The sequence below is a fragment of the Onychostruthus taczanowskii genome, unplaced genomic scaffold (assembly GCF_017590055.1).
Source record: "Onychostruthus taczanowskii isolate IOZ18803 unplaced genomic scaffold, ASM1759005v1 scaffold54, whole genome shotgun sequence".
Taxonomy (NCBI): domain Eukaryota; kingdom Metazoa; phylum Chordata; class Aves; order Passeriformes; family Passeridae; genus Onychostruthus; species Onychostruthus taczanowskii.
This window is the reverse complement of record NW_024503013.1, coordinates 1,300,897-1,319,214: the sequence shown is the minus strand read 5'-3', so window position 1 is coordinate 1,319,214 and position 18,318 is coordinate 1,300,897. Positions and strand designations below refer to the sequence as shown.

At 35.0% G+C, this 18,318-nt stretch overlaps 1 protein-coding gene across 1 annotated transcript in view; it reads right to left on the bottom strand.

Annotated features, from left to right (window-relative positions):
- Nucleotides 1-18,318, bottom strand: part of DEUP1 (deuterosome assembly protein 1) — a 41,411-nt gene that overhangs the window by 14,722 nt on the left and 8,371 nt on the right. The window contains exons 6-12 of the mRNA XM_041417053.1: nucleotides 14,529-14,663; nucleotides 11,630-11,743; nucleotides 8,993-9,205; nucleotides 4,111-4,256; nucleotides 3,388-3,493; nucleotides 1,667-1,864; nucleotides 592-678 (exon numbers count right to left, since the gene is read on the bottom strand). Of these exons, the coding sequence (XP_041272987.1) occupies nucleotides 592-678; nucleotides 1,667-1,864; nucleotides 3,388-3,493; nucleotides 4,111-4,256; nucleotides 8,993-9,205; nucleotides 11,630-11,743; nucleotides 14,529-14,663 (999 nt within the window). The remainder of the gene's footprint in view (nucleotides 1-591; nucleotides 679-1,666; nucleotides 1,865-3,387; nucleotides 3,494-4,110; nucleotides 4,257-8,992; nucleotides 9,206-11,629; nucleotides 11,744-14,528; nucleotides 14,664-18,318) is intronic.

Genomic DNA, 18,318 nt, shown 5'->3' with positions numbered 1-18,318 from the left:
GCAAGCAGGAGATGTTTCGAAGCTTTTTGTGGAAAACAGCATATATACGATTTATTATACCTACATAAACCATAGTTCTAGATAATCTTATGGCACACTTTTTATCAATCAAATTTTAAGGCTCCGCTGTTTGGAGAGATATAAATACTAAACTCTGAAAATAAGCTGGGTGGGAGCAAAATGTGTCAGTTTTTTACACTGCTATTTAAATACCATGTGAACAAAGGGGTAAGATATTAAAAAGGGGCATATTTTTGTCTGTGAGAATGAAGACTGTTTAAACTTAAATAAGTGATATCACTTACAAAAAAAAGTAAGCTCCCAGAAATTGTTCAGTGTCTAGACAGTTACTGAAAAATTTATCTTACTTGTAGTTTAATACAATCAAGGTAAAAATTACTCTTAGCTATACTCATCTTCAGGCTGTGTGTGAACCACTTGGTTTTGATTATGTTGTACGCCTTATTTTTATTTATTTAATTTATGAAAGCTAGAAATCTCAATTTCTGCCATGATCTTAATCTACATTTACAATAAATATAAGTAACTATTCTTGCATACTATGCATACTTCATAGGTTAAAAAAGTTACCATGCAACTTTCACACTCCTGGTTTTCCACCATTTCTTTGAGATGTGTGTTTTCAGATTTGATAACTTGGTAATGGAATTCCAACAACTAGGAAAAGATTAAGTTCTTAGTTAAATACCAGAATCTTACTCTCAACTGAAATAACACTGAGTATAGATACATTTAAGCTTAATTTTACAAAATGTACATTAGTAACTGCAAAACTTACTATAATATTTTTAAATATAGCAATACCAAAGTAGGAAGAAGATATTAAATAATCTATAAAAGATATATAAATACAATGCCTCTGAATTTATTTACTGATTTGAAAGAAGTAATGACTTAGGAAAACAAGTTCACATGCAGTTACTACATAGAAAGAGGACAGATTTTACAGGCCACTGAAATTAGATTAAATCCTATTAATGACATCTAGAAATTATATCTATTCATTTAGTGATATGGAAATACTTGGTAAAGAGCACCACACAGCAGGAGATATCTCTCATATTCCCCAAACACTAACTTTACTATTGTCAAAAGTAAAGTATTCCTTCAATTACAGTTTTCCACATGTTGTGACCCTCTCAGAAAACACAGAGATACCAAGAAACCTCTAAATATGATGGTTCTTTTGTTTTACAAACTAAGTAATGAAGCTGGCAATTTTTTTTTAACATAAATTTGCGATTGAAATCCCCACTGGTATCTTACATTTCCAGCTATAAAATTACTAGAATTTTCTATGCAGATTTGTACCATTCTTCAAAAAGCTTTGGAAAACACTGAAAATTTAGAAACTTAAAGCATTTGTAATAACCACAAACTGGAAGTTTTCAAGATCTTTTGCATGTTAAAATGATAACTAGATGTGATGGTCAGAATGAATTTCTATTTAGAGGTGCAGTTGACATTTACTGGTGATTTCTTGTTCCAGTATCAATTTGGCTGCTTTTGTAATACTTCACAGATATTACAGCACCACTGATAAAAACTACAGGAAGAAATGTGATGTCTTTTTTTCTACAGATAAGGAATGTCATTATCAGTAGTGAAGTAAAATGATGTGGGCTGCTTTTGCCTACTTGCATACCTGCTGTTTTGTTAACAATTTGTGTTTTGTCTCTAACTCCATTTTTAACTGTCTTTCCAGAAGACTAGCTTTCTCCATGATAGTTGCTATAGTGATCTCTTTCTGATGAAGCTCCTCTGTCAGGTCAGAGATTTCTGTCTTCATTCTTTCCTGCTCAGACCAATGGGACTGCTCCTCTCGATAAATATGGTTTCTTATCTGTAGCAAATACATTTCAAAAAGAAAAAATGCTGTGCAGTAAATACGATTGCATCACTTGCTACTTATCAGTGACTTTTTCTGCTGTTGCTTCCAAGACACCAACTCTTCTAACTGAACCAGAGATTCTGAAATTCTAAAATAAAATGTCTTTGGAAGTCAGTGTACAGAGCTTTGTTTATTTTTACATACTTTTTGACCTCTCTTGTATTTTTGTTTGCCTATGTAATACTAGAAATGAACAAAGTACAATACATTTCAATTAACCTTTTAAAAGAAAGCAATAAAAATCATATAGAGAATTAGAATTCATGGTAAAGAATATCCAAGGAAATATCTATTCAACAATAAATTTAACTATGATTTATTTATACTGCACTATACAGCTTTAAAAAAAAAGTTTGATGAAGCTTAAATTAACTTAGGAGCAATATAAATAAACCAATCTAGAGGTTCTTTAATACGAAACTATTTTAGAAATAAAAGGTATATATGGAAAATCATTTAATGAGAATTTTTCCTGTCATTACATTAAAAAATTTAAGGTCAAACTTTCATCAATACCTCTTCTGCAGAGTTCTGCAAAGTATCAACAGAAAAAATTGTTTTCCTAATCTTTCTACTATAACCAAAAATTTAGTACTGACAGATTTTTTATTGTATAAGAAACAGAACAACAAAACCCAGCATAACAACCTTTGAAGCCATTTTACCAACTTTTTGCAGTACTACAGACAATGAGTAACAAATGGCATTCCATTTCTATTTATGCAAACAACACAGAAATATTAGAATTATAAAGAAATAGACATAAATGCAAAAACCTAAGAGCTAGATCAAGACTGTAACGCCAAAATTGATGAATCCAAGTCAGATGCATGCAAACAGAGACATTCAAAACCCACTTGGCAAGCACTCCTTTAACCTGCTCTAGGTGGCAGAGTGACTGGACCCTTCCAACCTAACAATTCTGTGATTTTGCTTACATTGCTACTTGGCAAAACCACAACATGCTTGCAAGACAGTTCTGAGCATCCTCTACTTCCAAAGTATTTCAGCCTGCCAAGCCATACACCGTTCCACAGTGCCATGCCACTGCTGCTTGCTCACTTCAGCACTTCTGAAATGTGCAATGCAATGTGATGTGTAGTTCCAACCAGAGAGCTCTGCCCTAGACAGTGCAGCAGGTACTGGGTTAAGCTCAGCCTTGTGTGAGTTACCAATTGATCAGAGCTTTGGAGGCTTTCTTAGTTGCATGGTGTTATCTGAACCACAATAATGTGTAGTCATGCTCTCTTCCATTATTTCAGTGAAGTAGGTAGGCAAAGAATCAGAATGTCAGTTTTACAGCTACACAACTAAATGCAACCATATAGGGAATAATTTTCCTATGAAAAACTTTATGCTCTTCTGAACCTACAATGCATCCTCCTGCTCTCTACAGTACATGCACATACCCTAGGTCAGTACTCTTTCTTAAAAATCCTATACTGCAGTTAAGATCTGGAAATGATATAAAATACCTTGTTCAGCTCTTCTTCTTGGTGTTCTTGACTTTCTGCAAATAGCAATAACTCAGGGTTTTTATTTTCTAGTTGCTCAGTAAGCTGAACACGAGACGATTGATGCCTTTAAGTAAGAAATAAACAAAAAATGAAACAACCAGAACATTCAGTACTGTTTACCTTGTAGAATCCTTTCCACAGTGTAAAACTGTAGAACACCTGCTTGCTGATGAAAAAATACCCCCAAACATAACCAACATTTGGCCTAAATCAGGCTGGATTTTGGGAGATGTCTAGGAATCAAGGACAATACAGCCATGTGCAGAAAGACTCCTGAAAGCTCTTATAGACTGGTATTTCATAATTTGAAATGGCTACAGATTAGATAAGCCATAAAACCATGATGATTTTATTCAAAGGAGGTTAGGGAGAATCCTAGTTACATTGTTTCCAAGTGTTTTAATGCTGAGAAAATGAAAGACTGTAAAGATATAGGTAGAAATATCTGAAATGTATTGATTTGTAAAAATCTAGCCATCATTAAAGCCTTTTAACAGAGCCTGCATCTATTGCCTGAAATTGTCTGATATTATTTTCAATGAAAATATCCAGTCTAAAATTTAGAAGCTGACATTTGAATCCAGAGTATCTTTTCAAGCAAACTTAATTTACAATAAATGTAAGAAAAAAATATTAGCTCAGAACTACTTGTTAATTTAAATAGGTCTTCACCATCCATACTTTATTTGAATTTCCTGCATATCTTTATACTCTTTGATTTTCAATAATTCTGTATACAACTTTTGGCATTCCAGTTGTATCCTTCTCCAGAGACCATCCCTTGACTGAAGCTCATTTCTCATGTCTGAGATGTCTGCCTCCATGTTCTAAAGAAACAAGCAAATGCACAAACAATTAAATAAAACTAGACAGCTTAAAATGCTGATTTTTAACACATCATATTCAATACCTGTACATACATAATTTTAATTTCTGAAAAACATATTTCTTCCATGTCAGTTCCTCTCATCTAAAAATCAGATTCTGAATATTCTTTAGCCCTTGCAATGTTCCAATGTATCTGCCTCTGAAATTATCATAGGAAACATAATTCAGAAGTTCTTTATTGTACTAAATGCATCTAGATTATATAGCTTGCTTGTTTTAGCAGGTTCTGCATCCTGGAACATGTTTCACATGCCAGAACTGGTGCCATAAGTGGCTTCCATTCTTCATTTCCAAATTTATAAACTTTAGAAACTACAAGGCTGCACAAATCTTCTTAAAAACCAGTTCCATCTGCATGGAGTTAATTGCTTATTTAAATGAACATCACAAAATTTTCAAACAATCAAAAAGACATTTCTTAGGGACTTGACGAACCTTATTCTGTTTTATCTTTTATTTCTGATTGATAGTGTGTTAGACAACCTGAAGACACATATTACATTTGGCATGATAAAACATGAATTCCAAAAAAATACCAGAATTTCACAAAAATATACTGAAAACATATTAAATATGAAATTGGAAATAGAACCCACAAATAACAAAAGTAACAATAACAATCAGTGCTTGCAATATCCAGAGAATATGAATTGCTTCTCACCTAAGATCCAAAAGCATGTTTCAGATTAAAAAAAAATAATATTTTTCCAAGGATATTGATCCTTTAACTTTCAAACTATTACACTAAAAGCATTTACATTTTTCATTATTTCTTTATTTTATTTGAATGTAGCTTCCATCTTTAAGAGCAAAAATAAAACCTTTAAAATTTGAAAAGAGAACTGGATTCCAGAAACGGCACTGCAAGAAGGAACTTCAAAGGTTTATTTCCCTTGGAGGCTCCTATGAGAATGACCCTCCTCCCAAGAAGCCTGTTGTCTTCCTCTGGCTGAAAGGGTTGCTGAAGACAGATATGAAGTGCTTTTGCTTTTTTTTTTGGTTTTTTTTTTAGTGGGAGGCTGCATATGTGGACTCATCATCTTATCCTTTGTTACATGAAGAACAAGAGAGCTTTTTTAAACACCAAAATGCAATTCTGGGTCTATTCAAGTGAAATAAAGCTTAATAAACTGTTAAAGTTGTTGCTAAGACTTGCTTATTCTCATCTTCATGACTTCAACATTCAAGAAAGAGCCACAAATGTTTTATAACATATGAACTTGGGTGATGGTTACTCCTTTGACTTCATTCTGGGTGGATAAAGGAAATGAATTCCGCACAATTGTGTGGCAGAAATCATATTTTCTGTGATAGACTGCAGTCAGCACACATATTTACATAAATTGTATTTTCTTGTGAATTAAAATAGTAACAGGAACAACAGCAGCCACAGCAGCAGCTGCAATATAATTGAAACAGAACTTCAGGTCAAGAGTTTCACAGTTTCAGATATCATTTTAAAAAATTAGATATGCATCACTTATTATTTCAGAAAATATCTATTGCATCTGGTTAACATGAAAATCAATTTTGAAGCAGAAAACTTTAGGATTTGTTTAGAAAATATCTCATATAAAGAGTCTATTTCAAGTTGAAAAAATCATTAAATCTTTTCTTTCTTTCTTTCTTTCTTTCTTTCTTTCTTTCTTTCTTTCTTTCTTTCTTGGTTTTGCTTCTACTAGCTTGCCAATCAAAACAAAGTCCAAAAAATTTCCTGATTAGGTCTTGTTCTAATTCTACTCAAAGCTGTTTGTGGTGGGTTGACCCTGAGTGGATGCCAGATATCCACCACAGCCACACTGTCACTGCCTTTCCCAGCTGGACAGGGCAGAGAAACAAGAGAAATGCTCTTTGTTTTTTTCTGGAAACAATGACAGAGAGAGATCACTCACCAGTTACTGCCAAGGGCAGAACAGACTCACCTCACAGAAATTAACTCATTGCTAATCAAATTAGACCAGGTTAATGAGAAATAAAAACTAAATCTTAGAACACCTTCTCCTCATGCCTCCTTTCTTCCCAGGCTCAACTTCACTCCTCAGTTCTCTACCTCCTCCCCTGCAGTGCTGTAGGGGTATGAGGAATGGGGGCTGCAGCCAGTTCATCACACCTTGTCTCTAATGCTCCTTCCTTCTCGGCTGGGCTCATCACACTCTTCCCCAGCTCCAGTGTAGGTCCCCTCCAAGGAAGATGGTCCTCCATGAACTTACTCATGGCGACTCCTTCCCATAGGCTGAAGTTCTTCATTACCTCCTCCAGCGTGGCTTCATTCTATGGAGTGCAGTCCTTCAGGAAAGGCTGCTCCAGTGTGGGTCCCCAGTGGGGTCACAAGTCCTGCCAGCAAACCTGCCCCAGCGTGGGCTCCCCCCTCCACAGGGCCACAGGTCTTGCCATGAGCTTGCTTCCAGCATAGGCTTCCCACAGCCTCCTTCAGACATCCTCCTGCTCTGGAGTGGGTCCCTTCAGGAGCTGCAGGTGGAGCTCTGCTCCACCATGGTCCTCCATGGGCTGCAGGGGAAATCTCAGCCCTGGTGCCTGGAGACCTCCTGCCCCTCCTTCTGCACTGACCTTGGTGTTTGCAGGGCTGTACCTGTGACATGTTCTCACTCTTCTCTCCCCACTGCACAGGGCTTTTTCCCCCCCCCCTCCTGTTAAATACATTAACCCCAAGGTGTCACCATCACAGCTGTGTGTGTCACCATCACACTTAGCCTTGCCTAGCAGTGGGCCCATCATGGAACTGGCTGGCATTGGCTCTGTCAGACATGGGGGAAGCTTCCAGTACCTTCTCACAGAGGCCATCCCTTGAGTGCCCCCATTGCCAAAAACTTCCTAACACTAACCCAATACACTACTCAACCTTTGAAATACAATTATATGGTGTATTTTTACATAAATTAGTATCCAGTAGCTGACCTAATGCTGACTTTTCAAGAACCAAGCCCCTTGTGTGATGTTTTCAGGTTACCTCTCATGTTATGGCTGCAGATAAGTTTGTCAGATAATTCACATGGTAGAGAAATAGACTGCAGTCTCCATTTAGATCTTTTAAACTTTGCATTTTCTGTAAAGTCAACAAACTGCTCTTCCATTCATTTCACTTTTTTATTTGCTAATTAATAGTGTAAGTGAAATAATTAGAAGCACACTGAAATGATCATAGGCATAAAGGAATATACGAGGCACAACAATTCTTGCTTTCATTGCCAACAGAGTTCTCCACACCAAGATACCCACCTACTCCTTCCTTCTTTACCCATATCATGTCCAACTATCCTCCACCTAATTCTCCTTCAAGCAAACCTGCTTACTTTTTCTGGCTGACAACAGGCCTTGTACTTTCTTCTTTTCTCATACAGACATTCCTAAAAAAATATTTTCCTTGAGCTACCCCTTTTCACCAAACATTGACATCAGTGTTTCCCTTATGCAGCTATTTCCAAATGCAGCTTTTCTAACTAACACAACAGCATTCCACACCACCAACACAGTTATTCCGCAACTTTCTGCCCTTCAGATGACACTGTTATGTACATCCAGCTCCACTTCTACTTAAAGTGTCTTCAAGCTTCCTACAGCTCCTGTATTCTCCTGAATACATGATTCCAAAATTCTTCCTGCTTGAAGATTTTCTCTAAGGTGACAGCACAATCTCTCTGTCATACAGCTTGTATCCACTTGCTCCGACTGCCATGATTGGTTCCACTGCATATTCTAGTCCCACTGCTTTTGATGGCAGCCTTTTTAACAGGCCCCAAAACAGAAGTTTTGCTTGCACACTGATAACTTGTATACAGGCAAAAGACAGTGAACTAATGTGCAAATGGCGTGTATAAACTTGGCTCTTCTAACAATACCTGACAACACATACTGAAATTAACCTCTGCCACATATATGCTATTTCCTATGAAGTATATTGCATATGCTGTTAGCACTCTGCAAGACTATCTGTAAACAGAAACAAATTTTTCTCCAAAAAGACTTGAAGTTACTATAAACCATTCAGTATATTACTGAACCTAGAAGTGCTTAAATAAATAAGCAAAAAGATAACTGGTATATGTCACCAGAAAAAACCATCAACAAGAATCTCATTCCTGATATGTTTCAAACACAGATAATAAAAAAGGTTGTAAAGATCTTGTATTATCTCAATCTTGTCAAAACTCATATACCATGACCAAAAGAAGAGGAGCAAATGGTCAGTGCTACACTGAAAAACAGCGAACCAGGGACAAAAACTGATGGTTATTTACAATAGCCAGAAACTTAAAAATTTTTCAAAATTGACTGCATAATCTCCTTTCAAAACAAACAAAATACACCATACATGTTTGTATATACTTATTTACTAGCTATATGGCACAATGAACAAAGTGTAAATCAGATAAAGAAATTTCACAGAAGTCATTTATATACAAGGAACCAAACTAGGGGAAGTTCATGTAGATGCTATGGATATAGAAGAGTTATAAAACCCTAGATACACAGACAAGAGAAAAAATATACTGCTACTATTCAAACTTATTTCTGTTTTGCTAAAAAAAACCAACCCATACTGCTCCCAGATTATTCTGTGTTCATGCACAGAATACACCTACTGTATATTTATGTAGGCATCTCATCTTGATTTTCCAACATTAATTCCACAGTCATCATAAAAAAACATTACTACCTGGCATTGATTTTGGTACATTTTTAGATCCTCATGGAGTTTCATATTTTCCTCTACCAGTTTATTCTTGTTTCTTGCTATTTCATTCACAATTGCCTTTAGCTTTTCAATAATCAAATCATCCTTTCCACTTTTGGGCTGGGTATAGGTAATTAGCTCTTCTTTGTTTTGTTTCTTATTGCATATTTGGAGTTGATAATTCTGGATCTGCTTCTATAAAACAAGAAAATATTTTGAATTAAACTCAATAATTGTATGTAAATTGCTAGGACCAAATCATTACTACTAAAATCATAAGGCTATTTCTGTCTTCACCTGGATTTGCTTAGAAAAGATGGCACAATTCATACAGTTTGAATTACTTGCCCTCAGTAAAAAAAAAAAAAAAAAAAAAAAAAAAAAAAAAGTTTCAAGAACCTTCAAGGGCACAGGAGTTTTTCAAGGATTTTTTTCCTCCGGTGCTGTGTATTTTCCTAGTACTTAATGCTAATGAGCCTCAAATGTGAAAAAGGTGATTATGATGACCTACTCAAAGCAGTTACCTGTGAGAAATAATTTGAGAGAAACGTTCCTCTTTGATTCATTGGACCCAGTAGGAGCTGTGTGTGTGTGTGCCTCAGGATAGATATTAACCTTTGACTGGAGGGCTACCATTACATAGGTCGTGTACAAACAGCTCAGTTACTACAGGAACTGCACTTCTTTGAGATCATTATCCTTAAACTTGGGGAAGAGTCATTTGTATACCTGGCAGAGTCCTACACCCCATGCAGCTTCTTGTACTAATTAAAATCCTAACCACAAAACTTCAGAAAATTGGTATTGCCAGTATTTCTGAATCCACAGGCATTGTGAAGAAGCATCATTACTATGGCAACTGTTTTTGCTGTTTAAAAAATTATCCACATGAATCCCACTACTGGGAGATTAACAAGCAGCACAAATCTTTCAGAAAACTGAGAATTACTTGAAAAATGACAACAAAGTATGACCTGGAAATCATATATCATGTGCAGAGAACAAGTTGGGCAAGAAAATATAAAGTAAAAATAAATAGGGTTAAAAATACCATATTTCAATGACAAGGACTGCAAAAAGTAATACTTTAGACAGTTTTTGATGTTATTGACTATGTCCCTGTAATTTGTGTTGGCTGAGAACCTAAGTAGAATATACCACTAGCTGCATATCAAATAAAAAGCCAAAAAAAATGTGCAGGTTAAGTTTCATTTCTATAGATAAAAAATGTAGGCCCCTTTGACATCCAAGTTATGGACTCGGATATACCAAAGTGTCAATACATTCTGTGAAAATATAGTGCAAGACTGCAACTGGAAATCAAAGATCTCATGAAAGACAAATTTGAGGCAAAGATGCAGGAAAAATTAACACTTCTGAAACAGCTAAGAGTAACAGTCCATCAAATTGGATTTTAAAAAATAGTTGGTGTTATGTTACAGTTGTGAAGGAAATTGTCTTCAAAGCAAGTTCACTGATGGCAATTAAAGCTTCAACAGAAAAATGTGAATGATCACCCTGAGTACTCTATTTTGACTTGTCTAACTGTACAACATCAGTCAATGGTTTTGTCTAGTCAAATGTGCTTTTTTAACATATTTGTATGAAAGTTCAATTGCTGGAATGTAATGCTTTCAGCAGCTAAACCCAAAACATAACTGTCATCCTTGGAAACTCTGGATATGTGTAAAGAGTCTCATAGGAATTGTTAAGAAAGTGTTTCACTAGATTAAGATCCAATGAGCTTAGTAACAGTGGAAAAGGGAATTACCAGTGAGCAACATAATTGGCTTGCCCTTACTTAATTTTCAAGCTGTCTTGTGGCACAGTCAATTTGTGAGTTATTTTCTGGGTTTGTTTTTTTTTTAGAGAAGGATAGGTCATCACAGTATCATTAAATAACATTTTTTTTTTCTGGATTAGAAGGAATTAAAAAAATAAAAATATGTAGTATCAATAGTCTATATACAAAAAAAGTTGTAAGCAAATTGGCAAGTAAAAAATAATCATAAAGTCAACCAAGGAACTGCATGATAACCAGAAGGCAGAAAATATGAAGAAAAAAAGGGCTAAGTGATCCAACAAACAACTCCAAGAGTGATTCTGGAGTAGCATATGAAAATTAATTTTTTTCTGCATAAATAATACTAATTTATATTTATGATCTTAAAAAAAATGAAGGCTATTAGATTTGAAGGAACTTTATACTTGTGCCAACACCTTAATGGCATGCACTATTTACTTGGTAAGGTACTTATTAATAACTTGTCACAAGTAATTGCATATTAGTGAATAGCATGGAAAAGTATATCCATAATATGCTTAAAAAGTAAAAAGGAATATTCACTGGTTTTTGTAATTGTTTGGGTTTTTTTTAAAGAAATGTTATCATTTTAATCATGATCCTTATTAATTTTCTCATTTTCCTGAGAAAAACTAAATTAAAAAAACCTGCTTGTATTATTAGGTCTTCCAATATGGTTCTGCCTTACCATATATCACTATCAATATAGACATGCATTGTAAAAGTCACTGTAAGCTTAGTTTTAAAAAATTTTAAGTTAAAGTAAGTTCTAGTTGAGCAAAGAATTAATTTTCTTCCTAGAGTAGGAATTTTACCTGAAATAAATTACATTTCTCGGGCAATAATTTGGGCTGCATATCTACATAAACAGGGTTATTTACACAGGTTGTCCCATTCTTCTCCCATTCTTGTGATTTTGCCTTAAATTCCTGAAAGACAGCAAAACAAGGCTAGTAAACATAGAGAAAATATCTATTTTCCTCAATCTAAAGAATTTTGTAATTTGTATCATTCTAAGAAATACCTGGTTTTTTAATTAACACATAATTTTTTCCTTAATTTTGGAAAGAAGTTAAAAAAAAGAACAATTCTATAAACCAGCTGTCCAGTCATCCCCACCAGAGAAAGACCAGTCTTAAGGGCTATTGATCTGAGAACAATGAGTGTAAACATAATAATTGAATAAAAACAATAAAATCAAGTTATTACTATGATGCACAAATTGTACTGGATAGCAGTTCCTGTGACTTTAAAGCTGTATCAGTGTTGAGCAGGGTAATCAGCAGGGAATCAAACCCTTAATATTCAGACACAAAGTGCTCACTTTTCACCTTGGTTTTTAATGGGACAACAGCTACATTGAATAAATTTTACTTCTTGCTCTCTAAAATTGCTGCTTCAGGTTCTGAGTTCATCCAGTTTAAACAAAAAGCTGTTAACAAATATTTTTATGCTAGATTATCTAATATTGGGTTTGTATTTGCACTTACATTCATATTTATAGTGTATTTGAATATGCTTTAAACTCATGCCAAACTTTATATGTTCACAAATATATTTTAAAGGCAGTATCCTAAAAATAAGCAAAATTTCAGTTACTAAAGCTGTTGCTCTTTTAGTTTGAAAATTCAGCAAAATAACAGTACACTGATTTATATATTGAAAACTAATGGAAATGTTGTTCTAAAAAGACAGATGATATTTTATAATTAAGCTAAACTGGCATATTCCCCAAATTTAAAACAATAAGGGCTTTTTTTTTGCTACTGAAAAAACCTGACTATTTCTCAACACATATTGATACAAATCTTCTTTCATAGCTTTCCTGATATCTGCTTTGGCATTTATAACAGTAAACATCTCCCTATTTTATAAAACATGATACAAATGGAGTTTCAGTCTACTAAATAAGGACTGAAGGTTCAAGGCCTTACTAAAGCACTGCTGAGCTTAGTAGATTTTCACCACAGTAATTATTTCCTGAATACTCAAATTTGCTGAATATATTCCAAGCACTCATTTTTCATACTGCATAATTAATTAAATTATAGCATTGTCTTACATTATTTTCACATTTTAATCTCGAGTAAGGTTATTCTCAAATTAGCTGACAGTAGTGATATATCAATGATAGATGTACAACCCATTTATTATTCTTGTAGTAGCTGATGTTGGCAGCTATGCTGCAGTCCAAAGCATTGTAGCTTTTCTGACTGTGAGAACTTCCATGTGGAGGAGACAGCCAACATCATATAGAGTTGGGATGTGTCTATGTGGATACAGGAACCTGGATGTCACAGAAGTTAGTCCCGTATCTTACAAAATAACATAAAAGGCAAGTCCAAAATACAGATACTAAGACCCTGCTTGATTTGGGTTAAAAGCAGGAAATTAAAATCTACTAGTGCTGAATTGATTGCAAAGTCCTCAAAGTGTCCAAATCATCTACATTGTAAATCTGCATCATAAACGTGTAAGTCCTCCCAATGCTTAGCGCTGGACAAGCAGCTCCCACATCAGCTGGTACCACTCTCCTTGCTTTTCCTACAGCACCCAGCCCAGTAAGCATGTGGAGCACACACTACTTTATTATGCTCTTCACAAAGGATGGACAGAGAAAACATGGATTTTTTGACCATCCTATGCTTCATCAAATTACTGCTTAGACTGTTCTTCCCATAAGTGGAGGACTCGGTGTAAAAATCTTTCAAGACAGAATCTGAAGTATAATCTTCCCATGTTAGTTTTCTACCTAACAGACAAATGTTATTTTTCAACAGGCTCCAAAATTCTTCCTTTTGAAGTTGTTTCACTTAGCTCAGGATATCAGGAAATTTATTGGATAGGTAAAAAAGAAGCAGCAAAAATTACCATACCTAGAGATGATATTGCTCAGTTAGAAGCAATACTGGATATCAATTTCTGCCCCACTGAATGCAGCCAGAGGAGTATTTGGAGAGAAGACACCCCTTGCGGGCACACTCTCTACAAGCTCTCTATCTTGCCTAACTTTCCTGTTGGTCCAATAAATACCTGATTATTCCACAAATCATAAAGTAACCTCTGAGAAGTCAAGGTTGGGAATTATGAACAAAAATCAGTGTATTCCTGTATTCAAGAATAAGTCCACTAAAATCCAGCCCGTGTCCAAAGGGATATGGAGTATGACTGAATCCTGTCCTCAGTATCTATTATCTAGTCCCCCAGCCACTATGCTGGATTCTGCAGGATGTATTTTTAAGTGCCCAATCCTTCCTCATACATTGCCTAGGGAAATTAGGCACTGAGGTCAAGGTTACAGATTGCTTCAGGCATATGGGTGCTGACAGGATATAGGTTTAACAAGCAGTTTTCCAGTCCTAAATCCTTTTTTCTATGTAGCCCAAAGTGGTCAAGGCTGTCCTGAGGTCTATAAAACTTGAATTAATGATAGGTATTATGTGACAGTATCCTGCATATGCACAAGCTGTCATGCCTCAAGAGATTGTGTTATACAGTACACATCTATTCATCAGGAAAAAAGTAAAACTTATTTATAGTTACATTTACAAAAATTTTGCTATTAAATAATAATAAAACTAAGAACCATTCTTGCCAAAGCAAAACAATTATATAAGTTTTGTAGAACTATGAGCAAAATAAAGCTTATGATTTTAATCAAAGATTAGTTCTAGAAGCATATTAAAATGAAAATATAATGACAAGTCTTCTTACCTCAAGTTTCACATATAAATTCCTTGGGTTAGATGATGTGTCCAGGTTTTCCCCACATTTTTCTCTACTTTCGATCTTTTTTTGTTTTAACTGATGTGACTGTAGCTTTTCATAACTATGTATCAACTTTGAGAACTAAAATCAAAAGAGTTGAATATGCAGAATCTATCAAGAAGGACAACATGACCAAAGTTTTCTTTAAACTAGAATCACCAACTGCAGCTTTAGTATTCTAAATGTTTAATCAATGTAACAAAAAATCAAGGAATAAAGTTAAAATCAATTAATCACAAGATCATCTATCACAGATGAACAAGACTAAGCTCTCATATAAATGTTAACTAACTGTTCAAATGGGTTCATTTGACTGCTACTTAATTCTGCTGCAGCTCTCCATGGCATTGCTACCCACAGAGTCATTTCCTCTACAGTGTTCATATGGAATGTTCTATACTTGTTTACTGCCATCTTGTGTTGACATTTTTAAAGGGTGCTTCACTAGTCAGAACGAAAGATTATCATTAATGTACTCTAAACTTGAGTGTTTCTTTCTTGTGATGAAAATTGTTGAAATGTTATGTGTGTGATGATTGCACTCTTCTGGTACCACTGTGTGTGTCTCAGAATTAGACACTAAATAGACAACAGACACTGTCTACTGATGTCACCATGAAAGGCTTAGGAGTCAGAGGCACAGAAGAAAAGGTGCCAGGAGAAGGACCAGCCTCTCCAGAAAAACAGCCAGTTTTCACATCAGTTCACTACACTGAACAAAACAAAGGGTCTGTCGAGTGCCTGTTAACAGATTTCATACAGAAATGTGATATTGTTTGGTAGGAATATGTACATTTGATTTTGAAAAAAAACAGAAAAGCAAACCCAAGGATATTGATAAAGGAAACACCAAAAATACAATCTTGAGGAAAGCTGAGTGAAAGAACTTTGGGAAGAATATTATGCAGAAAAGCTTCCAATAAATACTGATCATGTGTCTTGCTGTTTAGCTCCTTTACATTTAAATATATATGACTTAAAAAAAACCTGACTCTTACATAAAATTCTTTCTATACTCAAACAAAATCCTTAAAATCTCATATAATTGTTAACAGCTCAAAGTGAACTACTGCTTGGAAATGAAATGGAATCTTGTTGAGTCTACACTGAATGTGGTCTGTTCAGATAACAAACATGGCCATAAGAAGTCCAGAAAAGATACATAACAGAAACAAATTAAAAAATAATCCGGAAACTTCTGAGACACATTTGAGATGAACTTGAGAATCATAATATGAGAGCACACAAACTAATGAGAAGACAGATTGTCCCAGACTAGAAAGTTTCATTATATGAAGAGGCCCAGGCACAGATTTCACCAGCTTGGAATGTCTGAATAATTATGTAATGTGGGCATAACAGAGCTGAGTTATCACCTTTAAACCCAATTCAAAAGTCTTGCAGTGAAGCTGCCTATATTTGAAATTGACTTTGTCAGAGAACAGAGTTATGATAAAATATTTAAAATGAGTCAGAGTATCCAGGCTGAAACAACATGGAACTCATTGACCTTGGAAGAAAGATATCCTTTTCCAAATAAGAGTTTTGCTCTTGAATATATTATGGCATATGTGTGTAGCTATGATATTTTATTAAAAATCCTTTCCTAGGATTTTTTCCCTCCTGAGATCTGAAGGCCTCAGGAAAGAAATGTAAACAATAACTATCTGCTGCTGTGGAATGCAACAGGTGCATCTTCCATTGCTCCATGTAGATTGTTTTCCATTGATGACCAATCACAGCCACCTGTGCCAAGGCTGTGAGCAGTCACAGGATTTTGTTATGCTTTCTATTCTATTCTTGTTCTATGTAGCCTTCTGATCTTTCTTTTCTCTCTGTTCTTTTAGTATAGTTTTAATGTAGTATTTTAGTATAATATATAACATAATAAATCAGCCTTCATGAGAAAATGGAGTCAAGCCTTGCGTCTCCACACATGGCGTGTTCGCCTCAACATATGTGAACTGCCTGGGAAGACTCAATTCAGATAAGACAGGTATTGGAATGCTTATGCTAAAAAGGCTGGGAAATACAGGATCCAACAATTCACTAAATTGGTCCAAAATGGAACAGAGTGGCCAAAATGAGAAAATTTACTTTGAATCTTAGATATTTAATGACAGTAGGATATTAAAGGCAAATTATTGTCTGGATGTTATCATGACTGGAAACTAAACTGAAAGACAAAAATCCTTCCATTTAAGGCCAGATACTTGCTTTAAAAGTTCCAAGTTGCTCTGTTCACATGTTGTGCATGTCAAAAAAAAAAAAAAAAAAAAAAAAAAAAAGATGCATTTTTGTGAGTTCTGGGGTAGAATCCATCTTAGTTTAGATTTCTGAAAGTTAGACATACAAGCCTGAGATATTCTGCATCAGAAAAATCTTCCTGTAAATGCTTAGTCATTTCAGCTATCTTAAATTCTTGTCATACACTAAGATGAATTGTATTCTGGGGGTGTCCATTTCTTTCTGTTGATTCTAAAGGGAGTCTGGGATAGCTCAGATGTAGCTTTTACGTTTCTAAGTGGGGAAATTAGTTGCAAAGTTCTTAGAGCAAGAAACAATCCTTGTTCTTTTGCTGAGAGATTTCCATCACTTTCTAAGTGAGAATAACTACTAGACATTAATATAAAAAAAAAAGAAAAAAAAGAAAAAGAAGGATCAAAGTAATGCAGATGAACCTCAGAAGATTTTGCTGTTTAGTTATGACAAAATGCTTCATGTTTGAACGAATACAACAGTGTGTAGGAGTTTCAGGTTACATACTAGGAATTATTTCCCTAATACAAGAAAAATATAGGTTTTACTGCATTCAACAGGCACACAATCAATTCACAGGGAATACTGCTCATTAAACAGAAGAGAAATTCGTTCTGAATAGCCTACCATTCTGACAGCTAGAAAAAGCCACCCTTACTATTTCTATCAAGATTAGGAAGGAAGAAATCTTGGGTGGGATTTTAAGAATACATCTGTAGAAAAAGATACAATGCTATTGGTAAATGGTAACACACAATTTGTGCAAAACTAAATTGTAACTCATAAGATTCTACAGTTTAGAAGGTGGTGCAACTTCCAAGTGAGAATAAAAACTGAAAGAAGGGACTTAAAGGAGATAAGGCAAAGATTAATATTGTCACAGAAGGTCTATATTTTAGATATGAGTTTGTGTAGCTCAGAGCTGGGGACATTAGAGCCATTCCTTTGCAGAAAATACAGCACTGTTATTCAGGAAAGAAAAGCCATAAGGAGATGTGGCAAAAGCTAGAGGAGCAGCGTGGGACAGTCCTATTGTCTAGCATAGGTGCTAGGAATTGTTCTGACAGGCAGACTTCTGTTTATCACATCAAGGAGGCTTCTTACAACAGGCATTTAACAGTTTTATTCTTCAATTAAGGTGAATGAGGTGGATAGTCCATGAAAAAATATGGTTTGGTCAAAGGAGAGGAATGGGGACTGGAAAATAAAATGCAAACAGCATCACTGCTGGAACCTTTAGAAAAAAGGAATAGGATGATTGAGAGAATGAAATGTTTGGAGACGTAGATTGGGAAACTGATGTATATTCGTAAGAGGTAGAATTCCAAGGTTCTACCAAGTTTATCTTGCATAATATAGAAGAAGAAGCAATCAAGAAACCCAAAGAAAGGTTAAGTGGTCTGAGTGGTAACTAAAAAGGAGAATTTGGGGAAGAAATATAACCAGGTTTAAAGAGAAAAGCTTGTAGGTTAGAAAA